Source organism: Microcebus murinus, chromosome 16, assembly GCF_040939455.1.
Source record: "Microcebus murinus isolate Inina chromosome 16, M.murinus_Inina_mat1.0, whole genome shotgun sequence".
Lineage (NCBI taxonomy): Eukaryota > Metazoa > Chordata > Mammalia > Primates > Cheirogaleidae > Microcebus > Microcebus murinus.
In genome coordinates, this window is record NC_134119.1 from 50,241,625 (window position 1) to 50,262,550 (window position 20,926).

At 47.0% G+C, this 20,926-nt stretch overlaps 2 protein-coding genes across 2 annotated transcripts in view; both read left to right on the plus strand.

The window, feature by feature from the left end:
* LETM1 (leucine zipper and EF-hand containing transmembrane protein 1) overlaps positions 1-20,926 on the plus strand; it is a 44,900-nt gene that overhangs the window by 11,847 nt on the left and 12,127 nt on the right. Inside the window, exons 6-10 of the mRNA XM_075992900.1 lie at positions 1,621-1,824; positions 8,874-8,993; positions 11,626-11,757; positions 12,263-12,406; positions 13,090-13,221. Coding sequence (XP_075849015.1) covers positions 1,621-1,824; positions 8,874-8,993; positions 11,626-11,757; positions 12,263-12,406; positions 13,090-13,221 — 732 coding nt within the window. The remainder of the gene's footprint in view (positions 1-1,620; positions 1,825-8,873; positions 8,994-11,625; positions 11,758-12,262; positions 12,407-13,089; positions 13,222-20,926) is intronic.
* Positions 9,864-20,926, plus strand: part of LOC105881641 (stem-loop histone mRNA binding protein) — a 230,380-nt gene continuing 219,317 nt past the window's right edge. The window contains exon 1 of the mRNA XM_012783347.3: positions 9,864-9,867. The gene's annotated coding sequence lies outside the window, so the exon portion shown is untranslated. The remainder of the gene's footprint in view (positions 9,868-20,926) is intronic.

A 20,926-nucleotide genomic window follows, 5' to 3' on the forward strand; every position in this document is an offset into this window, starting at 1 on the left:
AGGGGCTGGTCAGAGGCCTGGTCTGTGTGGTAGAGGGGGAAGGAAGAGGGGACAGATCTCCGGGCTTTCCTGTGGCCATGTGGCCAGTGAGGTGGGGAATGGGAGAGAGACTGAGTGTCCTGGAAGGGTCCCCAAAGATGCAACAGGGATGACAGTTCCAGGGTTGTTGAGCTTGAGGGATGTGTGCCACTTTCTGGAGTCAGAAGACCATGTCTGTGGTGCAGGAAAAGCTGAGGTCAGAAACTCCAGCTGCTTATCTGTGCTGTCTATGGTGTCTTCACGCCGTAGTGCAGAGGTGAGCGGGTCCTGCAGCCAAGCCTGAAATATTTGCAACATGGCCCTTTACAGAAAAGATGGTTATGCCCAACTGTCCCTGTGGAAGGGAGCTGGGCACAGCCATGGGGACTGCAGCGTTGTAGAAGCCCAGGGGCTGGCAAGATGGAAGCCAGAGGGCCTGGGGGCTGGGTCCTGCCTTTCCTGGGTCACTGTGAGGCGCCAGTTCCTGAGAAGGATGTGCTCATGGTCACCTCAGTTGGGGTACGCTGTGTAGGGGATCCCCCCCAGGGGCACACCTGTGATTGGTTCTTGGAGTTGGTGTTCTGCACAGGCAGTTTGGATCATTTTGATTTGGGAAGCTCCTGGGGGTAAGCACCAAGTCAGGCTGGTCCCCCTCATCTGTCCTCTCTGTGAGGGACCAGCCCAGCCCAGCTCTGGGCAGAGACAGCTGGTAGCTTGTCCATTGGGTGGAAGGACATACAGACAGTCATCCAAAGAACCCCAAGTAGTCTGCGCTGTGGGGCTCAATCCTCTTCCTAAAGGGCAAGAAAGTTGGGTCCCAGCAAAAAAGGGGCTTGAGGCTGAGAGACGGTGGCTCACACCTGTAATCCTGGCACTAGGGGAGGCTGAGGTGGGAGGATCATTGGAGACCAGCCTGAGCAAGAGTGAGACCCCATCTCTACTATAAATAGAAAGAAATTAATTGGCCAACTAAAAATATGTATAGAAAAAATTAGCCGGGCATGGTGACGCATTCCTGTAGTCCCAACTACTTGGGAGGCTAAGGCAGTAGAATCGCTTGAGCCCAGGAGTTTGAGGTTGCTGTGAGCTAGGCTGATGCCACGGCACTCACTCTAGCCCGGGCAACAAAGTGAGACTCTGTCTCAAAAAAAAAGAGGAGGGGGGCTTGAAATGGCCACCCACTCCCCTGACGCTCAGAATCTTGTACGTACACATAGGTGTGCCCTCTTCCAGCCACCAAGCAGCTGGGGTCCTATCACCAGGGTTCCAGGGTGCTGCCCCACAGCCATTCCCATAGCAGGGCCTCCCCCAGTAGAAGCAGCCTCAACTCTGCTGGCTCAGATGCCACCTATGATGCCTGCAGCAAAGCCGGCAGCATCATCCCCAGGCAAACCCAGACTGTGGCTGCCTGCTGCAATCTCAGGCCAGTCCAGTGCTGGCAGTTTGTCTTTGGGATGTATAGGCAGCTCCCAATAAGTGAAAGGTGGGTGGTCCAGGGTCAGATGTGTGGCCTGAGACTGGGGAGGAAGCCAGGAGAAAACACACACACACATAGCACACGTGCACACATGCAGTGAATAATACTTACAATTGCTTCTGCAGATCCGGGAGACAGGGGAAAGACCTAGCAATGAGGAAATCATGCGTTTTTCCAAATTATTTGAAGATGAATTAACCCTGGATAACCTGACGCGGCCGCAGCTGGTGGCATTGTGCAAACTGCTGGAACTACAGTCCATCGGCACCAACAACTTCCTGCGATTCCAGCTCACCATGAGGTTGCGGTCCATAAAGGCTGACGACAAGGTGAGCCACTGAAGCGCCACCGAACAGGCTTGGCTCTGTTTCTCTGGGTTTTTACCTTTTTTCCAGATTACATGAGCAGTGTGTCCTCATTGTAGAAACTTTGGAAGATACTAAACAGAAGAAGACAAGATCACTAGTAGTCTTGTCCCAGATCATGACTTTGACGGTTTGTTCATTTCTCCCCACCCTGTCCTGCGTATTACACACAGTGAGTGTGCATGCATGTCTGTCTCTACTATAGTAAATGTTGAATCACATGGCCCTTTCAGGTTTTCACTTGGCATGACATTCTGAGAGACTCCCATGTCACTAAATATTCATTGAAAAGATGAATTTTAATGACTGCTTAGCATTTCAATACCATAATTTATTCAACCAACACTTTAGCTAATCTTTTGCTACCCGAAACAACACTGCAATGAATATCTTTTAACACAGCATTTTGCTCCAGATCTTTTTCTTCTTTTTTTTTTTTTGAGACTGAGTCTCACTCTTCACCCCAGCTAGAGTGCAGTGGCGTCCTCATAGCTTACAGAAACCTCCAACTCCTGGGCTTGAGAAATCCTCTTGCCTCAGCTTCCCGGTAGCTGGGACTATAGGCGTGAACCACCATGCCCAGCTAATTTTTATAAAAATGGGGTCTTGCTCTTGCTCAAGCTAGTCTCAAACTCCAGAGTTCAAGTGATCCTCCTGCCTTGGCCTCCCAGAGTGCTGGGATTACAGGTGTGAGCCACTGTGCCCGGCTTTCTTTCATCTTTTTACTTTCAAGCTTCCTAAGTCCTTATATTTACAGTGTGTCTATTATTGATTTGATCTGGTGTGGCAATCTTTTAATTGACATAGTTAGTCCATATTTTTTCTCTATTTGTCCCGCCTGTTCTAGGTTCTACTCAATTATTTCATTTCTTTTTTTTTTTTTTTTTTGAGACAGAGGCTCACTCTGTTATCCAGGCTAGAGTGTAGTGGCATCAGCCTAGCTCATAGCAACCTCAAACTCCTGGGCTCAAGCGATCCTCCTGCCTCAGCCTCCCAGGTAGCTGAGACTACAGGCATGTGCTACCATGCCAGGCTAATTTTTTCTATTTTTAGTTGTTTGGCTAATTTCTTTCTATTTATAGTAGAGACAGGGTCTCGCTGTTGCTCAGGCTGGTCTCGAACTCCTGAGCTCAAGCAATCCTCCTGCCTCAGCCTCCCAGAGTGCTGGGATTACAGGAATAAGCCACCGCGCCCAGCCAGTTATTTCGTTTTTTAATTCCTTCTCTCTTTCCTTTTTATTTTTTCCTTTTCTTTCCTTAATCTGCTTCCTTTCTTATCTTTTGGATTAGTCAGGCATTTTTAGATTATTTCACTCCCTTCATTAGCTTATTACTTATTAATTACTACAGTAGTTTCCTAGAGTTTGTAGCCAGCTGCTACCCTCCCTGTCAGTGCTGGCACCTAAAGACACTGGGGTTCCATTTACACCCTGAACCCCCCTGCTCCTGTGGTGTTGTGGTTTTCACCACCCAAGCTTATTAATAGACATCTACATTTTTACCCTCCTCGCTGTCATTCCTTCCTCCCTGCATTTCTGTGTTTCTATCCTGATTATTTTCTTCTACATGAGGAATTCCCTCTAATATTTCCTAGGACATGGGTCTATTGTGGTGAATTTTCTTAGTTTTTGTTTGCCTGGATGTGTCTTTGTTTCCCTTTCCTTTTTACAGGGTTTTTTTCCATGGGTACAGAACTCCAGGCTTGCCGTTCTGTTCCTCCTGCCCCTATAGGTTCTCTCGGTGTCTGGCTTCCACCGCGTCTCTCCTAGGAGGGCAGCCCGGGGGCCTGTTGTTGTTTCTTTGAGATGTATATCTTTTCTCTGGCAGCTTCTAAGACTTTTTCTATATTTTTGTTTTTTAACATTTTTATAACAGTGTATGTAGGTGTATCTGTCTTTGTTTCCATCCGTTTATTGATAATAATGCTCCGTTATAGCAGGAAGTACTGCCTTTACCCCTCTGCTCCCCTTGGGGCCTCCTAACCGTCCGTCAGCCTCCTTCACCTTGGCTCAGCACAAGTGAGCTTTTCCATATTTTACACCGATCTTTGCTTTTAGGTTACTGACCCTCTCTTCTTCTGGGTCTCATCTATTACTATCTTATGCGTTCTTAATTTTAGTCCTAGAAATTCTGTTTGGTTGTATTTTAGAATTCTCAAGTATAGCTATCCATCTTGTCATCTGTTTTCTTCAGCACACTGGTCATAGTTCATATCTGATTACTGTAATAACTAGGTGGTCTGTAGGTCATTTTCCTTTTGATTAATTTATTATTTTTTTTGGAGACAGAGTCTCACCCTGTCACCCTCTGCTGGAGTGCAGTGGCTTCATCGTAGCTCACTGCAGCCTGGAACTTCTATTTTTTTATAGACAGAGTCTCACTATGTTGCCCAGGCTGATTTCAACTCCTGGCCTCAAGGATCCTACCACAGCCTCCCAAAGTGCTGTGTAGGTCTTTTTCTTTTGTTTTCTGCCTTGGTTTTGTTTGTTTGTAGTATTTAGCATTTCCTGCATGCAGGTATTATCTATGGCGACTTATAGCAGTTGAGGAAGGACCCACCTGTGTCTAGGGAGCAAGCCAAGGGGCCTGTCATCCATACCGATCAAGACGAGGGCCAATAGGGAGCCTTAACCTCCACCCTTGCCAGGATGCAACAGGACACCCAAGCCCCTGACTGGGATGGCAGCAGAGAAGGCTGAGCAGGGAGCTGGTTCTTTCATCCCTAACAGGTGGTTGTAAACTACCTTACCCATGCGCCCAAGGTGTCAGCAAAGACCAGGTGGGGAGCCTGGCCTTCTATCCTCAGCTGACAATAACAGTATACTCCCCTCACTGGGGGGGATTGGATCAGGACTTTCACCACTGCCCAGTAGTAACAAGGTCACTTCCAACCACTGTGTCAGTAGAAGCCAGGTGAGAAACAGTAATAAGGCACTTCTTCCCTAGCCAGCCAGGGAGGCATCTGTGGAGGCCTCATGTGGAGCCAGGACATTTGCCAACCCCTCCCAGCAGTAACAAGAAGTGCCTCTCCCCCCTGAGGTGTCAACAGAGGCCAGATGGAGAGCCTGGACTCTAAACTGGGCAGCACTCCCACCTGTCCTAGAATGTGCCTGTAATTTAGTTTAGAAATGTGACTGAGTGACAACACAATTCCATCAATAGAAACTTGTTACAACTCCTCTGGAAACATGGCACAGTATGCCACTTGGCCACATGCCACCTGGACACCTGTGAGGATTGGGGTTCTGCCTTCATTCCTATGTGCAAGGAGGAGCAAGGTGGAGACATTTTTGAATGGGCAGGAAGTAAAACACAGATGTTAGGGTTTGTGGTTGGTCAGGGAAAGCTCGACCTCAGGGGAGATGCAGTCAACTTTGGGCTTTAGCTTGGCCCTGTGATGAATAGATTAGAGACTAGCCTGAGCAAATCATCATTTACAAAATCTATAAAACAACACACCTCCCGCCCGATGTCAGAGTAGCATCAGAAGAAGCCAGCTAAGACAGAAGATTGAAATAAGATCCAGATTCTCATAACATAGTACCCAGAATGTTCAGCTTTCAATCCAAAATCATTTGTAATATTAAGAACCAGGAAGATCTCAAAGTGAATCAAAAAAGGTGACTACTAGATGCCAACACTGGTATGACAGGTGTTAGAAACACTGGGCTGGGCTCACACCTGTAATCCCAGCACTTCAGGAGGCAGAGGTGAGAGGATCCCCTGAGCTCACTAGTTTGAGACCAGCCTGAGCAAGAGTAAGACCCTGTCTCTACAAAAATATAGAAAAATTAGCCAGGCGTGGTGCCATGCATGTGCTTGTAGTCCCAGCTACTCGGGAGACTGAGGCAGGAGGATTGCTTGAGCTCAGGAGTTTGAGGTTGCAGTGATCTGTGATGACGCCACTGCACTCCAGCCTGGGTGACAGAGTGAGACTCTGTCTCAAAAAAAAAAAAAAAAGAAAAGAAAAAAAAAGAAACACTAGACAGGCTGGGTGTAGTGGCTCACACCTGTAATCCAAGCACTTGGAGTCTGAGGCGAGAGGATTGCTTGAGCTCAGGAGTTTGAGACTAGCCTGAGCAAGAGTGAGACCCTGTCTCCACCAAAAAGGAGAAAGAAAAAAAAGCCTAGCTAGGCGTGTGGTATTCACTTGTAATCCCAGCTACCTGGGAGGCTGAGGCAGGAGGATCGTGTAAGAGCCCAGGAGTTGGAGGTTAAATGAGCTATGATGACACTACTGCACTCTACTCAGGGCAACAGAGTGAAACTCTGTCTCCACAGAAACAAAAGAAGGCAACTGAATACCCCTCCTCACAACCCCCCACGCCTTCATGAAAAAAATAGAAATTCTTTAAAAATATTAAAATTAAAATAAAAAACACTGGACAAAGGCTTTAGAGCAGCTGTCACATTACTGACTGAAGCACTTGGGGAAATAGAAAGTCCCAGCAAAGAAAAAAGATACTAAGAAGAACCAAATGAAAACTTAGAACTGAAAAATACAATAACTGAAATAAAAAAACTCAGCAGGTGGGCTCAATAGCTGAATGCAGAAGACAAAAGACAGAATCAGTGAACTTTAAGATAAAATGATGGAAACAACCCCTTTGAACAACAGAAAAAAGTTAAAAATGAACCCCATAGTCTATTCTACAGCAAACGTCTAACATCTGTGTTCAGAGTTTTTGAAAGACAGAGGAAGAGGGCAGGGCTGGAAAGGTACTTGGCTAAGTAATGGCTGAAATCTTCCCAGATTTAGTTAGAGACATAAACCTGCAAATTTAAGAAGCTGAGTGAGCCCCAAACAGCGTAAACCCAAAGAAACGTTTTTTTTTTTTTTCCCCTGAGACAGAGTCTCGCTTTGTTGCCCAGGCTAGAGTGAGTGCCGTGGCGTCAGCCTAGCTCATAGCAACCTCAAACTCCTGGCTCAAGCAATCCTCCTGCCTCAGCCTCACGAGTAGCTGGGACTACAGGCATGCGCCACCACGCCCGGCTAATTTTTTCTATATATATTAGTTGGACAATTAATTTCTTTCTATTTATAGTAGAGACGTGGTCTCGCTCTTTCTCAGGCTGGTTTCGAACTCCTGACCTCGAGCAATCCGCCCGCCTCAGCCTCCCAGAGTGCTAGGATTACAGGCGTGAGCCACCGCACCCAGCCAACCCAAAGAAATTTATACCGAGACATACCAGAGTCAAACTAATGAACACTGAAGACAAATAGTTTTGAAAACAGTAAGAGAGAACGCCGTCTTACCTGCAGGGGAAAATGATTCAAATGACATTGGGCTTCTTCTCAGGAACTGTGGAGTCCACAGCAGGTGGAACAATATTTTTCAAGTGCTGAAAGAAAAGAACTGTCAGCCTAGAGTCTATAACCAGCAAAAATACAGGAACGAGGGGGCAACTGAGACTTTCTCAGATGAAAGTAAACTAAGAATTTGTCACCAGTAGACCTCCCCTACAAGAAGGGCTGAAGGAAGTTCTGTGAAGAGAAGGGAAACACTAAGAGAAGGAACCTCAGAGCATCAGGAAGAAAGGACACAGCAGACGAAATCATGGGTTAATATGATAGACTTCCCCTCCTCTGTACCTTCTAAAGAGCTGGGTTGGTTGCAGCGGAATGATGGCGCTAAGTGATGTGGTTCTGGTCAGGCAGAGGGGATGTGTGAGATGCTGTTATAAATGGGGGCGTTTACACTTTCTTTGGCCTGGCGAAGTGACAACCCTTGTGATGAGCCATGTCAGTGTAACATGATCCCCAGAGCAGCCCCTGAAAAGGCTCAAACCTACTGTAGAGAAATCAGAGTAGAGCTCAAATAATCCACAGGAGGATAAGGAAACGAATACAGAAACAAAAAGTAGCTTTATTCATAATAAATAAGCTGGAAATAACTCAGATGTCCTTGACTGGGTGAATGGAGAATGCTCCTTAGCAGTAACAAGGAACTGACTTTGGATACGTATAGCAATGTCTGGATCTTTAGGGAGCCCCGAGGTTATGTCCCGGTTACATGCCGAGCGATCTCATTTCTATAACGTTCTTCCCTGGTAAACCTACAGACATGGAGACGAATGTGTCTGGAAAAGGCAACTTGAGGGATCTTGTGGTGATGGGAATTGTTTCTGTCTTGACTGGATCGATGACAGTGTTCTGGTTATGATGTGTGTTTTTGTAGGATGTTAGGCCTAAGGGAACCCAGTAAATGGAGTGTGGGATCTCTGTATTCTTTGTTAGAACTGCAGTATATCTATAATTATGTCAAAGCATTTAATTTTAGAAATGGAGGCAGTGGTACCACTTCCCTCACAGGATGGTTGAGGGCAGAGGGCTCACCGAGGTGACAGTGAGGAGCGGACTTGGGAACCGCCTGGCATGGATGAAGTGGCACCCAGCTGTTTGGGAGCAGCCTGTTGTTACTTCTCTGTTTCTTCTCTTCTCACCTGTTGCCCCTTGTGTGGCCTCTGTGCTCTTTGTCTCTGAGACTCCTGTTTGCATTTTTAGATTTGGGTTATAAGACCTCAGGCTGAGGGGGAGCAGAGGGAGCCCCTTTGGATATGAGGCCAAGATAGGCCTTCAGAGTGTTTGGGCCCCTCCCCTTCTCTCCCTCCTCCCTTCTTTTTCCATCCTGGGAACCCTGAGAATGCTTTGGTAGATGCTGGACTATGATTATCAGGAGGTGGCAGGCACAGCCAGGGTCGGGCTGGTTCTGCCACCAAGAGAGATGGGCCATTTCTCTGGGCCGCTGAGGAGAAGATCCACGTCCCCAAGCAGATATACGTGAAGGTGGCTTATCTGTGTCTTGGGGTTATTCCAACCATCATGCATTTCCCAAGATCCCAGCCCTCAATCTGGGTTTTGTTCACTTCAAACCTAGAACTGGGCTTTGGTGGTGATGATTTGTCTTTTTCTTGGCAAAGCCTTTTAGACGCTTATTCCCATATGTGTTACCATAAATACCATAGACCACTGAAGACCTTTCACACTGATAATTAATTGACTTCCTTTCCTAGCTGATTGCCGAGGAAGGGGTGGACAGCCTGAACGTCAAGGAATTGCAGGCAGCATGTCGGGTACGGGGCATGCGGGCCCTGGGCGTCACAGAAGACCGTCTGAGGGAGCAGCTGAAGCAGGTGCGGAGTCTGAGGGTGGGCTCGGGCAGATTCGTAGCTTTCTCTTCTTTCCAGACCTGAGCAGACTTGTTGTGGGAAACTTCAAAATCAAAGACCCACTGAAGACTTTTTTCAAACTCTGGGGAGATGGGTCTGGTGAAGCCACACTGTGGCCTACCTGGGGATGCCTGGAGGTTAGGTGCTATCTATTAACCTTCTGGTCCTACCACACATACACAGCATCCCCGTGTTTTCAACTTTGGTAGCCTTTTGAGTATTGCTTTGGTTTTTCTCATCTGCCTTTGGTTTGTTTTTTGTTTTTTTGTGTTTTTTTTTTGAGACAGTCTCACTCTATTGCCCAGGCTAGAATGCCATGGCATCAGCCTAGCTCACAGCAACCTCAAACTCCTGGGCTCAAGTGATCCTTCTGCCTCAGCCTCCCAAGTAGTTGGGACTACAGGCATGCGCCACCATGCCCTGCTAATTTTATATATATATATATTTTTAGCTGTCCAGTTAATTTGTTTCTATTTTTTTTTTTTTTTAGTAGAGATGGGGTCTCACTCTTGCTCAGTCTGGTCTCGAACTCCTGAGCTTAAACAATCCTCCCGCCTCGGCCTCCCGCCTCGGCCAGAGTGCTAGGATTACAGGTGTGAACCACCGCGCCTGGCCTCTCATCTGCTTTTGGTTGATTTTAGAGATTCTTAGTAACTTACTCTTCTCTTGGTTATCTATAGTCAGATTAGGCTAGAGGTTCATATCCTTTGAAATTTCTGGGGCACATTTTGACTGTCTTTCTTAAGTGTGGCCAGGGAAGGTTTGGGTAATGTGACCCAGCGTGACTTCTGGAACTGGCCCTTCTCTCAGCTGCCATCTGAGCAGCTGGTACATGGGGACTTCCTCTTGCTCACTCAGGTGTTAGTGCACCCTGCCTTTCAGCACCTTGAGAGGGCCTTGGGCAGAAATCGAAATGCCAGGTCTGTGTGGCACCGATGCTGTCAGATGGAGCAGATTGTATGTTGGGTGGGTGACAGCCACAGCCATTGATTCTTTACATTAAGAGGCTTAAAGGGTGCAGGGCTTAGGCCTATCTCCCTCCCGACTGCCCTGCCACTGCCTTTCTTGGCAGTCACCTGCTTGTCTAGTTTTTCATGCAACCTTCAAGTGTTGAACATCTGCCTCTCCTTTTAAACACAAACAGTATCATATGATATATCCTCACCCCTTTGTCGTCCATGGGCTGCATCTTTTTTTTTTTTTTTTTTTTTTTTTTTTTGAGACAGAGTCTCGCTTTCTTGCCTAGGCTAGAGTGAGTGCCATGGCGTCAGCCTAGCTCACAGCAACCTCAAACTCCTGGGCTCAGGCGATCCTCCTGCCTCAGCCTCCCGAGTAGCTGGGACTACAGGCACAAGCCACCATGCCCGGCTGATTTTTTTTTATATATATATATTAGTTGGCCAATTAATTTCTTTCTATTTTTTATGGTAGAGACGGGGTCTCGCTCAGGCTGGTTTTGAACTCCTGACCTTGAGCAATCCGCCCGCCTCGGCCTCCCAGAGTGCTATTTTTTTTGTTTTTTGAGACAGAGTCTCACTCTGTTGCCTGGGCTTGAGTGCCATGGCATCAGCCTGGCTCACAGCAACCTCAGACTCCTAGGCTCAAGCGATCCTCCTGCCTCAGCTTCCTGAGTAGCTGGGACTACTGGCATGCGCCACCGTGCCCTGCTAAATTTTTCTATGTATTTTTAGTTGTCCAGCTCATTTCTTTCTATTTTTAGTAGAGACAGAGTCTTACTCTTGCTCAGGCTGGTCTCGAACTCCTGACCTTGAGTGATCCTCCAGCCTTGGCCTCCCAAAGTGCTAGTATTACAGGTGTGAGCCACCGTGCCCGGCCTGGTTGTGCTGACCATCCCTGGAGCTATTCCCAGCCTTCTGGAGCACAGCAGGGTCAAAGGCAGCACACACACAGATGTCTGTGAGAGGGAGGCGGTACAGGCACCATTGCTGCCTAGGCCGCTCAAGAGAGGATGGCACATGAGGGGTTTGGGCATGAAGTGCTCACATGTTTTTCTTCTCTGTCCACCTCTGCCCAACATTTCCTCCCTGTTCATAGGGTTTTTTCCTCATCTCTTGCTCTGTGCTCAGTTTGTGTCTAAACATTGTCATAGTGTTTTTTTGTCCATTTGAAGATTGTCTTGGTGTCACTAAAGCAGCCTGAAGACACCTGGCCTGTAGCAGGCTGTGGCATCTGATTTCTCAGTGAACTTAACGATGCTTTTAAGGGAAGAGCCTGCTTGCTGTTCTTAAGGCCCCTGGTGGCTGCTGCAGGGGTGCCAAAGACCCTCTGGGCGCTGCAGGCGTCTTTACTGAGGTGGTGGTTGTCTGAGGCACTGCAATAGAGCAACACACAGGCCATTAAAGCTCAAGGTTCATCTTCCCTGGAGAGTTCCTTCTGGTGGCTCAGTAGACTGATTTGCCCAAGTCTTGCTTTGGCTGTTGCACCATTCTCCTCCTCTTCCCAGCCACACCAGAACAGTAGAAGAACATTCTGGGGTTGAAAGCCCTGGGCCACTTGGTGGGAGATATGGGTGGCCTGAGGCTGGTGGGTGGAGTGGGAGCTGCATGTCTGGTGAGATTGGGGTCTTGCGTTCTAGTGGCTGGACCTGCACCTGCACCAAGAGATCCCCACATCACTGCTCATACTGTCCCGAGCTATGTACCTTCCAGACACCCTCTCGCCTGCCGACCAGCTCAAATCTACGCTGCAGACCCTTCCAGAGATCGTGGTATGTGTTGTCAGGAAACCCCTTTACCTGGTCACTTTGTAAGTAGCCCCCCTCTCTTCTGGGATGGGGTGAGGGGGCACTGAAACACTCACTTCCTCAGCTGTGGGTGCCCCCACCCAGGAGCCCCCAGGCCTATCTACTGCCCCTCATTTCTCCCTCCCCCCATCCAGTGTGGCACAATCACTCAGTGCACCCTGAGGGATCCTGACCCTGCTGTGGGTTGGCTGTACACAGGACATCTGTAACACAGCATTCACCATTTTTGCCAGTAGTGTGTCTTCTTTCTCTGAACATCAAAGAATCATTTGATAGGCACAGGAGATGACCCTCTGTGCCTTTCCCAAGAGTTGAGAGGAGGTGTCCCAGCAGTACATGCTGTCTCTTTTGTGTGAAGCCCTGATGGAGACAACGCTCAGAGATAACGGGGCAGGGGCAGAGGCCCAGGGCAGCATAGGCCTCAGGTGGCTGCTGGGGTTCACTCACAGATATGCTCTCCTCTCTGAAGGCGAAGGAAGCCCAGGTGAAAGCGGCGGAGGTGGAAGGTGAGCAGGTGGACAACAAGGCAAAGCTGGAGGCTACACTGCAGGAGGAGGCGGCCATCCAGCAGGAGCACCGGGAGAAGGAGCTGCAGAAGCTCTCACAGGCAGTGGTGAGCAGCTGGGTGCGGCCTGACCCAGCTCCGTGGGATGTGAGGCTGTCCTGGTCTAGCCCACCTAGAAACTCCCTCATGCCCATATACTTGGCCCCACAGTTTGGGTCTTATTTATTCCTTCCTGGAATGGCAAGGGTGGCACAGTGGAGGCAGAATGGCTGGGTGTGGGACCTTCCCAAAGGAGAGCCACAGTAGGACCTGAGGGGGTGTGGCTTGGCCATCTCTCCCTAGTCTGGGTGCTGGTCATTGCAGAGGGCCCAGCTCAGCACTAAGGCAGTGCCCACCTTATCGGGGGCCTTGCCTAAAGGAGCACTGGCAGAGGAGACTCAGGTTCCCTCGGGCTCTGGGCTATGCTGCAATTCAGCCCTGGGTCCTCCTGGGTCACTTATATGCGCAGCCACCCCAGACTCAGCCTCCTGCTCTGCAGGTGACAGGGAGTTGTCGTGGAGTCATGGGGAGAGGCCAGTGATGAGGGCAGGTGCTCTGGCTTCCTCTGTAGAAAGGCCTTGGGACCTGGCCAGTTGTGGGGCAGCTGCATGGCAAGTCCTCCAGGGCAAGCTTGTGCCAGTTGCACCACCCAGTGTCACCTAGAGGCCTCTTCCAAGTGTGGCCTCTCAGTCACACCCATGCTGCCTATGTGGGCCAGCGTGGTGCTGAGCTGGTGTGGCCTTGCGTTTCAGAAGGACGTTGAGCTGGAAGGAACAGAAGCTGCCCCTGGGGGGCCAGTGGCTGAGCCACAGCCAGAAATGCCTGATGTGACCCTGCAGTCAGAGACCCTGAAGGACACTGCCCCAGTGCTGGAGGGCTTGAAGGTAACTGGGGCCTCTAATAGGTCCTGAGGACATGGGGGCTGAGGTGGGTGTGGTCTGCTCAGTGGACAATGGACAGTTGTGGGGCAGGGATGGGGATAAACTGAAAGGAAGTAGAGGAAAGGGAGTGGAGTGAGCATGAAGCCAGGGGACACCCGGTGGCCTGGGGGGTGTGAGGAGAGCAAGTCTGGCTTGGTTCTGAGCTCTGCCTAAGCGCCTGGCAGGTGAGGCTGTTGTGAACTTGGTACCCTAGCCTGCTGTGCTCTGTTGCAGGTTCTGACACCTGAAGCTTGGTTTCTAGGCTCCCTGTCAGCCTGCCTGGGCAGTGGCTCAGCTGGTAGGAGCTGATGTCACCTGCTGGGTAACCCAGGCTTGGGGCACCATCTGGACCCCATGTCAGCCTGTGTGGTACAACAAACACATCCTGTGGCCTCACCACCCTCAGTTGACTTCCTGGCTCCTGTGCCGCCTGTCTGGGGCACGTTCTTTTTTTTTTTGAGACAGAGTCTCACTTTGTTGCTTAGGCTAGAGGGAGTGCTGTGGCGTCAGCCTAGGTCACAACAACCTCAATCTCCTAGGCTCAAGCGATTCTACTGCCTCAGCCTCCCGGGTAGCTGGGACTACAGACATGCGCCACCATGCCTGGCTAATTTTTTCTATATGTATTTTTTAGTTGGTCAATTAGTTTCTTTCTATTTATAGTAGAGACGGGGTCTTGCTCAGGCTGGTTTTGAACTCCTGACCTTGAGCAATCCACCTGCCTTGGCCTCCCAGAGTGCTAGGATTGCAGGCGTGAGCCACTGCACCCAGCCCTAGGGCACCTTCTGTGTGGAGCTCACGGACCCTGGCACCAAGGAGCAGGTCCGAGGGCCATGTTGAGCAGAGAAAGTGTCTGATAAATAGAGGGAGACAGCTTGGCAGCTAGAGCAGGAGAGACCCGGCTGGGAGATTTCTGTCTGGGGTCTCAGCAGGGACATCCTGAAGGAGGTGAAGAGGCAGCAAGCCCGGCCCAACCCCCAGAGGTCAGGGGAGGCCACCTGTGAGATGGAGCATGTTGTTCCCTAGACATAGGTGGAGGAGGGTAGGTGGCTTCAGGTGCTGGGGGTGTGAGACCTGAGCCTCAGGTTCTGGTGGGTGGCATGGGGTAGGTGGCAGTCTTGTTAGGAGCAGTGGCAGAAGCAGTGGTCCTTGGAGGACCAGGGAGGGCAATAGCCCCTTTAGGCCTGTGGGGAAAGGCAGCCCCCCTGGCCAAGGTGGGTGACTGGAGCCTGTGGGGACTCCTTTTGGAGGCTGGCATGGTTTGGGATAAACCTGGTAGGAGGTGGAATTCCAGTGCCTCACCTTACCTGGTGGAGGCCAACGGCCTGAGGAAAGCAGGTGTTCACCCTGCCAGTGGCCCTGAGGCCTGTGGGGAGTGTGGCCCAGGAAACATGGAAACAGACATGTGGTGTCATCCTGGCTGGGAGAAGGAGATAACCAACCAGGCAGTAGTCTCAGGAGACTGGGCAAGCTGGGCTCGAAAGGTGACCCAGGGAAGGGTGCCCCGAGCACTCCTGCAGAAGTTGGGGAGCTGGGCTACCAGGTGTCAGGGACTGAGCTACCACTATCATTTGTAAGGAGTGCAGGGCTGGATTAGGGGCCAGCAGAGCAGAGGTGGGGCCTGGCAAGGCCATGAAGCACATTTCCAGAAGGACCAACACTGCAAATCAGCAAAAGAGGGACAAGCTGGGCATGGTGGTTCACGCCTGCATTCCCAGCCCTTTGGGAGGCTGAGGTGGGGGATCACTTGAGGCCAGCCTAGACAACACAGCGAGACCCCATCTCTACAAAAAATAAGAAAAATTAGCCGGGCTTGGTGTCACATACCTATAGTCCTAGCTACTCAGGAGGCAGAGGCAGCAGGATCACTTGACTTCAGAGTTTGAGGTTGCAGTGAGCTATGATGACACCATTGCACTCCAGCCTGGGAGGCTCTGTCCCAACAAAAAAAAGTAGGGACCCATCAGTATTAGGATGGGATGGTTGGCTAACTTTGTGGAAGCAGATGAATCCCATTTCCAATGATTGGAAGACTTAGATGTAAAAGGAAATTTAGGACTCCTGGGAGAGCATATGAACTAAGGGTTGCCAAGAATTTCTTAGAAGCACAAACCTTTAAACAGTTACAGTGGAGAACTTTGGTTCCCTGAAAGGATAGCATAGCATGGAAAAGACAAGTGGCTCATACCCCCAGCCAGTGCAGATCTGGAGAGTTCAGTGTTGGGCATCTTTGTTCATGAGGGTAGAGCGCTGAGCAGCTCCATCACCAATAAGCACATTCAGTTGGTAGTGGAGAACCTTTCCATGAGGAAAACCCCAGGCCCAAGTGGCTTCACAGGTGAAGTCACTGATGAAACAAACACTGAGCACCATTGCTCTGCAAACTCTGCAGAAAACTGAAGAGACAACATTCCTCAACTCATTTGATGAGGTAAACATTACGGTAATAGGAAAGCCAGATAGATGTGAGAAAGTTTGATACGTTCTATGAACGTAGATATAAAAAGGTTTTATTTGTTTTTAAATTTTTTATTTTTAATAACAGATACATAGGTTGGGTGTGGTGGCTAACGCCTGTAATCCTAGCACTCTGAGAGGCTAAGGCGGGTGGATCACTCAAGGTCAGGAGTTCGAAACCAACCTGAGCAAGAGTGAGACCCTGTCTCTACTAAAAAAATAGAAAGAAATTAATTCGCCAACTAAAAATATGTAGAAAATATTAGCCGGGCATGGTGGTACATGCCTGTAGTCCCAGCTACTCAGGAGGCTGAGGCAGGAGGATCACTTGAGCCCAGGAGTTTGAGGTTGTTGTGAGCTAGGCTGACACCACAGCACTCTAGCCCAGGCAACAGAGTGAGACTCTGTCTCAAAAAAAAGTTATAGATACATAATACTTGTACATATTTATGGTATACATGTGATATTTTGATACAAACATAATGTGCAATAATAAAATCAGGGTAATTATGTTACCAATTTTCTCAAGCATTTATCATTTTTTTTTTTTTTAAGACAAAGTCTCACTTTGTTGCTCAGGCTAGAGTGAGTGTGTGGCATCAGCCTAGCTCACAGCAACCTCAATCTCCTGGGCTCAAGCAATCCTACTGCCTCACCCTCCCAAGTAGCTGAGACTACAGGCATGTGCCACCATGCCTGGCTAATATTTTCTACATATTTTTAGTTGGCGGATTAATTTCTTTCTATTTATAGTAGAGGCGGGGTCTCGCTCAGACTGGTTTTGAACTCCTGACCTTGAAGGATCCACCCGCCTCAGCCTCCCAGAGTGCTAGGATTACAGGTGTGGGCCACTGCGCCCGGCCATATCATTTCTTTATATTAGGAACATTCCAATTCTACTCTTTCAGTTATTTTGAAATATACAATAAGTTATTGGCAACTATAGTCAGCTCCTTGTGCTACTGAACACTAGATCTTACTCTTTATATCTATTGTAATTTTGTACCTATTAACCATTTCCTCTTTTTCCCCCATCCTCTTCCCAGCCTCTGGTAACCCATCATTTTATTCTCTATCTCCATGAGTTCAATTTTTTTTTTTTTTAGTTCACACATATTAGTGAGAATATGTCCTCCAGTACCATCATGTTGTTGCAAATGACAAGATTTCGTTCTTTCCTTTGGTTGAATAATATTCCATTGTGTATATATGCCACATTTTCTTTCTTCTTTTTTTTTCTTGAGAAAGGATCTCACTCTGTCACCCAGGGCAGAGTGCAATGGTGTGATGATCACAGCTCATAGCAATCTCAAACTCCTGGGCTCAAGACTCTCAAGTAGCTGGAACTATAGGCACACACATACCACTATGCCTGGCTAATTTTTTGAAAATTTCTTATAGAGATGGAGTCTTGCTATGTTGCCCACTCTGGTCTCAAACTCCTGGCCTCAAGCAGTCCTCCTGCCTTGGCCTCCCAAGATTTACAGGTGTGAGCCACTGTACCCGGCCTTTACTACATTTTTAAAATCCATTCATCTGTTGATGTATACTTCAGCAGATTCCATATCCTAGCTTTTGTGAATAGTGCTGCAATAAGCATGAGAGTTCAGATACTCTTCAACATATTGATTTATTTTCTTTTAGGTATATACTCAGCTGTGAGATTGCTGGGTTGTTGGGTAGTTCTATTTTAGTTTTGTGAGGACCCTCCATACTGTTTTCCTTAGTGGCAGTATTAATTTATTATCCATTCCCACCAACAGTGTATGAGATTCCTTTTATATCCTCGCCAGCATCCATATACCTTGCCTTTTGGATAAAAGTGATTTTAACTGGAGTGAGATGATATCTCGTTTTTTGTTGTTGTTACTGTTTTACAAGGGAATGACACTGTATCATTGTGGTTTTAATTTGCATTTCTTTGAAGAGTAGTAATGTTGAGCATTTTTTCATATACCTGTTAGCCACTTGTATGTCATCTTTTGAGAAATATCTGTTCAGATCTTTTGCCCTATTTTTTTTGACAGGATCTCACTCTGTTGCTGGGGATAGAGTGCAGTGGCATCATTATAGCTCACTGTAATCTAAAACTCCTGAGCTCAAGTGATTCTCCTGCCTCAGCCTCCCAGAGTGCTAGGTCTATAGGCATGAGCTGCTGTGCCCAGCCCAGATTTAAGTTCTTAATTCATTTTAATTTGATTTTTGTATATAGTGAAAGATCGGGGTCTAGTTTTGGTGTTCTACCTATACACATTTAGTTTTCCCAGCACCATTTATTGAAGAGACTGTCCTTTCCCCAGTTTATGTTCTCGATGCCTTTGTTGAAAATGAGTTGACTATAAATAAATGTGTGGGTTTATTTGTGGGTTCTCTTTTATGTCTACCTTCACACATGTACCGTGCTGTGTGGTTCCTACATCCTTGTGGTATGATTTAAAGTCAGGTAATGTGATGTCTCCAGCTTTATTCTTTTTACTCTTTTTTTTTTTTTTTTTTGAGACAGAGTCTTGCTTTGTTGCCTAGGCTAGAGTGAGTGCCGTGGCGTCAGCCTAGCTCACAGCAACCTCAAACTCCTCGGCTCAAGCAATCCTCCTGCCTCAGCCTCCCAAGTAGCTGGGACTACAGGCATGTGCCACAATGCCCGGCTAATTTTTTCTATATATATTAGTTGGCCAATTAGTTTCTTTCTATTTATAGTAGAGACGGGGTCTCGCTCTTGCTCAGGCTGGTTTCGAACTCCCGACCTCGAGCAATCCGCCCGCCTCGGCCTCCCAGAGAGCTAGGATTACAGGCGTGAGCCACCGCGCCCGGCCTCTTTTTACTCTTGATTACTTTGGCTATTCAGTGACTTTTGTGGTTCCATACAAATTTTAGGAGTTTTGTTTTTCTGTTTCTGTGAAGAATGTCATTGGTAATTTGGTAGCGGTTATATTGAATTTGTAAATAGTTTTGAGTAGTGTGACATTTTAACAATATTGATTCTTCCAATCTATGAGCATGAAATATCTTTCCCTTTTTTGTGTCCTCTTCAATTTCTATCGTGTTGATGTTTTAGTTTTCATTGTGGAGATCTTTCACTTCTTTGGTTAAGTTTATCCCTTGGTATTTTATTTTATTTGTAGCTGTTGTAAATGGGATTACTTTATTGGTTTCTTTTTTAGATTGTTTGCTATTGGCATATAGAAATGCTGTTGATTTTTGTATGTTGATTTTGTTTCCTGGAACTTCACTGAATTTTTTTTATTAGTTCTAATAGTTTTTGGTGAAGTCTTTAGGTTTTTCTAAATATAAGATCATATTGTCTGTAAATAAGGATAATTTGACTTCTTCTTTTCCAATTTGGATGCCCTTTCTTTCTTTCCCTTGTCTAATAGCTCTGACTGGGACTTCTGGTACTATTTTGAGTAAAAGTGGCATAAGTGGGCATCCTTGTCTTATTCCAGATCTTAGAGGAAAGGCTTTCAGTTTTTCCCCAGTCAGTATGAAAATAGCTATGGGTTTGTCATATATAGTTAACACATTAAATTGCCATGTGAATTGTATTTAACTCCAGCTAGTTTTGAACCTAGGGCCTCAGGAAACATATATAACTCATGTCTGTTTGCCTTGGGAGCCACAAGAACTATTTTTCAAGTTGCATATGACTCATTCACAGAAAGCAATAAAAAATACCAAAATTTTCATTAAATTAGAAACAATCATTTTGTTTTCCAAGTTTTTTTGTTTTTTTGTTTTTTGTTTTTTTTTTGAGACAGAGTCTCACTCTATTGCCCAGACTAGAGTGCCATGGCATTAGCCTACCTCACTGTAGCCTCAAACTCCTGGGATCAAGTAATCCTTCTGCCTCAGCCTCCGAGTAGCTGGAACTACAGGCATGCGTTACCATGCCCAGCTAATTCTTTTCTATATATTTTTAGTTGTCTGGCTAATTTCTTTCAATTTTTAGTAGAGACGGGGGGGGGGGGGGTCTTGCTCTTTCTGAGGTTGGTCTCGAACTCCTGACCTCGAGTGATCTGCCCACCTCAGCCTCCCAGAGTGCTAGGATTACAGGCATGAGCCATCGCGCCTGGCCTATAATTTTTTCTTGAAATCTATTTTATGTGCTATAAATATAGCTCCTTTTGCTCTTTTGGTTTCCATTTGCATGGAATATCTTTTTCCATCCTTTTCTTTCTATGTATGTTTTTATAGGTGAAGTGAGTTTCTTGTAGACAGTGCATAGTTTGGTCTTTTTTTAAAAAATCCATTCAGCCACTATGTCTTTTGATTACAGAATTACTTGTTTTCTGGTGGATTTTTTGTTTGTTTTTAAAGAGACAGGGTCTTACTCGATTGCCCAGGCTGGAATGCAGTGTCATGATCATAGCTCACTGCAGCCTGGAACTCCTGAGTTCAAGTGATTGATCCTCCCTCCCATCTCACCCTCTTGAGTAGCTGGGACTATTAGGGCGTGCCACCATGCCCAGCTAATGTTTTCTGGTTGTTTTGTTGGTTCTTCCTTTCTTCCTTCCTTTCCTGCTGTCTTCCTTTGCATAAAAGTGATTTTCTCTGGTAGTATGTTTTAATTTCTTGCTTTTTATTTTTTCTCAATCTGTTACAGGTTTTTGTTTTGTGGTTCCAGTAGGCTTGCAAATAACATCTTGTGACCAATTAGTTTAAACTAATGACAGCTTAACTCTGATTACAAGAAAAGAAAACAAGCAAAAAAAAAAAAGAACTCCCTACTTTAACTTCATCTCTCCCAATTTTTTACTTTTTGTCTATATTTATTTTTTTATTTTTATTTTTTTTGAGACAGAGTTTCACTCTGTTTTCTTGGGCTAGAGTGCTGTGGCATCAACCTAGCTCACAGCAACCTCAAACTCCTGGGCTCAAGCTATCCTGCCTCAGCCTCCCGAGTAGCTGGGACTACAGGCATGTGCCACCGTGCCTGGCTAATTTTTTCTATATATTTTTAGTTGGCCAATTAATTTCTTTCTATTTTTAGTAGAGACAGGGTCTCGTTCTTGCTCAGGCTGGTTTTGGACTCCTGACCTCGAGCAATCTGCCTGCCTCTGCCTCCCAGAGTGCTAGGATTATAGGCATGAGCCACCGCGCCCAGCCTATATTTATATCATCTATCTCTTAAAAAGTTGTAGTAATTATTTTAGATTGGTTTATCTTTTATTTTTCCTACTTACAATTACAGTGTTAGAGTATTCTGTATTTGTTT